At 60.2% G+C, this 3,518-nt stretch overlaps 1 protein-coding gene across 1 annotated transcript; it reads left to right on the top strand.

Annotated features, from left to right (window-relative positions):
• Positions 1–1,706: 1,706 nt before the first annotated feature.
• Positions 1,707–2,240, top strand: TMEM275 (transmembrane protein 275; the record flags this gene model as incomplete). Its single annotated transcript, XM_080691056.1, has 1 exon — positions 1,707–2,240. The coding sequence occupies one exon, from the start codon at positions 1,707–1,709 to the stop codon at positions 2,238–2,240; it is 534 nt and encodes a 177-aa protein (XP_080547182.1).
• Positions 2,241–3,518: the final 1,278 nt, after the last annotated feature.

Here is a 3,518-nt window from a genome sequence, read left to right as displayed (position 1 = left end):
AGGAGAGAGAAGGCGGGGGAAGAATGGCTGAAATTGTTCTAAAACTGAGGGTTCACATCAAGCCATAGGTTATGCCCTCGAGGATCAACATGTACTTTCTTCGCCAAGATTTTAGGATTTCTGGCTTCCTGCCAGCTTGGTGAGGTAGCAAGGTGATTCTTGGTTGGAGTGAGTCCCAGGAGAACAGGACTGCAGCTCAGCAAAGCTCCAGGCAAGGGAGCCCTGGAGTCATCAGATCTGGACAGGCCTGGAGGTGGCCCTCTGCCATCCTGCAGGCTGAGTCCAACCTGTGTCCAGAGTGAAGGATGTGAGCTGCCCCACAGGCTCTGGACACTCAGGAAGGCATCTCTGCCTGGGGACAGACCAGCTGTTCTGTTTCCAACATGACCAGCCTCTCAGATGTGGGTCTTCATAGCTCCCTTCTCTGTCAACCACCGCAAGAGTGTGCTTGCTTTAAACATTTGATTATTACTATACCGTATGAAGCTGGTCCTGTTATTGGCCCCACATGAGCAGTGACAGTGGTGATAACCTGGGCAGAGTGTCAGGCCACCTGTCCAGGTCATCCTCGTGCTCCTTACCCTGCATGCTCTGCTCCACCTGCACCACATCTCATCTCTCCCCTCCCCATCCAGGACCCTTTTCTACAATTGTTTCACGAGTCTAACACAGCTCACAAGCTATGGTCTCATCCTTTCTAGGTCTTGGTACCTGGAAAAGATGGTATAGAACAGAATTCTCAAATAGAAGTCATAAGTCCCTAGACTCTGACTATATTTTGCTTCTGCGTGCATTTCCAGAATTCTAGCATCCAGTGATAGATCCCAGAACCAAATAACCCAAGAGATTCCTAGAAAGGAATTCTAACATCCACTGATTGGACTCTTGAATCCAGGTCCAACCATAGAGTCAAATCCTGGGTAGCAGAATGGAGATACGTAGGCCTGGAATCTCATTAAATGGCCAATCTAGGAAAAGTCTCAGGGGCCCAGCCCAGATGGGGACCACCCCCTCTCGCTGAAACATCAGGGGCAATCCAGAGCACCTCCCTCTCCCCTGGCCATGCTTTATTCCACGTTTAGGAACACTGATGTCAATGCTATGCTTACCGGAGCCTCGTGCAAGATAGGCAGCAGGTCATTTGGATCCTGGTCCTAGATGGTGGGTAAGTTGCTAGACCTCTGTGAGCTTCAGTTTCTTCATCTGGGGAAAGAGAGACTAGACCAGAGGATCCCCAGGCCTCTTCCACTTGGGGACCAAGAGCTGCCACCTGCCCTCTAGAACTATTGAGAGTAATGATGATGATCATTTAATAAGCATCTGCTGAGGACTTCATAGCTATTCATTTTCTTAATTCAGTTACCCCGGGAAGGCTTCTTGGAGGAGGGGAAGTGGAAGACGAGAGGAAGCTGGATGGGAGGACGGATGGCAAACTAGTGGTGAGGAACTCAGGGACCGGGTGCAGAAGCTAACCCTAGGCAGACCCCTCCGATTTGCGGCGGGTTGTTTCCCAGGGGCAGAGGCGGCCGGAGGAGACCTCCTCGCGCCCAGGCACGAGCTGAGCCTGGGTTGCAGGCTGAGACGCCCCTCTGACCCGCCCTCTTTCTGTGTGCCCGCAGGACCGCCGCGAGCTCGCCCCTGACCTGTGACCTGGTCAGGGCCGGCCGGCAGGAGGAGTTTGATGCGTGCCCGGCTCGCGCAGGCCAATGCCGCCCACGAAGAAGAAGAGCCCGGGGGCCCCGGCGCGGGCGCCCGCGGGCCGCGCCCAGCGCTGGCTGCCCCGCCCGCCGTCGCCCGCGCTGTGCTGCGCCTGCGGTCTGTGCGTGCTGCTGGCCGGGGTCAACGTGACGCTGGTGGGCGCCTTCGCGTCCTTCTTGCCCGGGCACAACGCGCCGCTGGTGGCGGGGCCGGTGCTGCTGGTGCTGGCGCTCGGCTTCTTCGCGGCCTGCTGCGTGTGTAGCCGGCGGGGCGCCCCGCGCGCGCGGGCGGCGGAGGCGGCGGGCCCGGGCCGGGGCGGCGGGCGCGCGGGGCCGGTGGCGCTGGAGATGGAGAGCAGCGAGCGCACGGCGCAGGACACCACGGCCGTGCAGCTCAGCCCCGCCGCCTCGGCCGCGTCCTCCGGCCGCTCCAGCCCCGGCCCCGGCCTCTTCGCCCTGGACGCGCCCGCGCCCGCAGCCGTCCCCGCGCCGCGCACCGAAGGCGCCCAGCTCAACCTGCCCCGGGAGCGGGCCGCCTCCTAGCGGACTCGCCCCGGGCCGCGCCCCCGACTGGGGTCCCCCCATCCTGTGCCCTTAAGCAAAAACTAGAGAGAACAAAAAAAAAAAAAAAAAAGGAAAAAAAATGTCCCCTAAGGGTCCAGTTCTGGGCACCAGGTGGCTCCATTTGTCCTGTCTCCGAACTTCGGTGGAGGGGGGAGAATGTGGTGATGGGCTCACACCCCAAAGAAGGAAGCAGAGCCTTGGTCCCTTAGGTGGCGTCTCGGCCCCACTTCACCTCATCCCCAAACTTGATGGACCTGGGCTCTGGACCTTAGAATCTGACCCATCCGCCCAGCATTTGGGACTGGTTACCAGCGGGCCCCTCCCCGCAGCCTGGCCGGCGGCGCGGTGGAAAGCCTCCAGCCCCACCTCTACCCTCCCCTCCCCTCTTTGTCTCTACCCCCACGTGACCTTTGGGACTAATGCGGGAAGGGTGATTCTGACCAGCCAGGATGGTCCCTAGGGTAGAGCTGAGAGGAGCCCACCCCGCCCTTTCTGACTACCGGCAGGGGGCGCTGAGGCGGGGCCTCACCAGGGTGAGCGGTGCGGGGTTCCTCCAGCCCGGAAGGTAGAGCGCCCTCACCCAGACTGTGCCACCGCGTTATTCCCACTGTGCCCCACTCTTCAATAAAGCACCTGGGAGTCAGTCCTCTCTGGTGTGCAGGCGAGAGGAGGGGCCGACTGCGGGGCCTCTGGCTGAGTACCTGGGCTCTGGGGTCCTGCCAGCCTGTGGCCAAGCCTTGGCATCCCAGCACCATCTCTTCTTGGAGTCCTAGAAAGGGGCGCCAGCGGAAAGGAGTGTGTGCCGGTAAATGTCTGTGGAAACGGGTGTGTCAGACGGGATGCACGTAGGAGTGTGGCTGTGGGTGCGAATACCTGGCTTCTGTGGGAGATGAGGAGTGGCAGTGTTGGGGTACCTATCAACCTCACACCGTGATGGGAGTGGGGGTAGTACCTGAGGGCGCAACCATCGAGGGGGGATGGTGTGAGGAGAAGGCTCCTGGGGATGTGCAGAGCCCAGACCTGCCCCCACCCCCCGTAGAGGGGTTGCAGAGTTGGGGCCCATCCTGTGCTATGTCCAGGAGGTAGAGGAATGGGGAGATGCTGTGGTTGAGCCAGCCTCTCCTCTCCCTGCGAGGGCCCAGGCAGACAGCAATAGTGGCACACACTGGGCCACCCCATCCCCCTTGAGGACCTGCCTTCCTCTATGTCTCCCTCACCCACTAACCCAGAGCTGAGCAGATCTGTCAGCAGATGCTA

Source organism: Muscardinus avellanarius (genome assembly GCF_963383645.1).
Source record: "Muscardinus avellanarius genome assembly, chromosome: 3".
Classification (NCBI taxonomy): domain Eukaryota; kingdom Metazoa; phylum Chordata; class Mammalia; order Rodentia; family Gliridae; genus Muscardinus; species Muscardinus avellanarius.
Note: the sequence above shows the minus strand (reverse complement) of the source record. Positions and strands in the feature narration are given on the sequence as shown.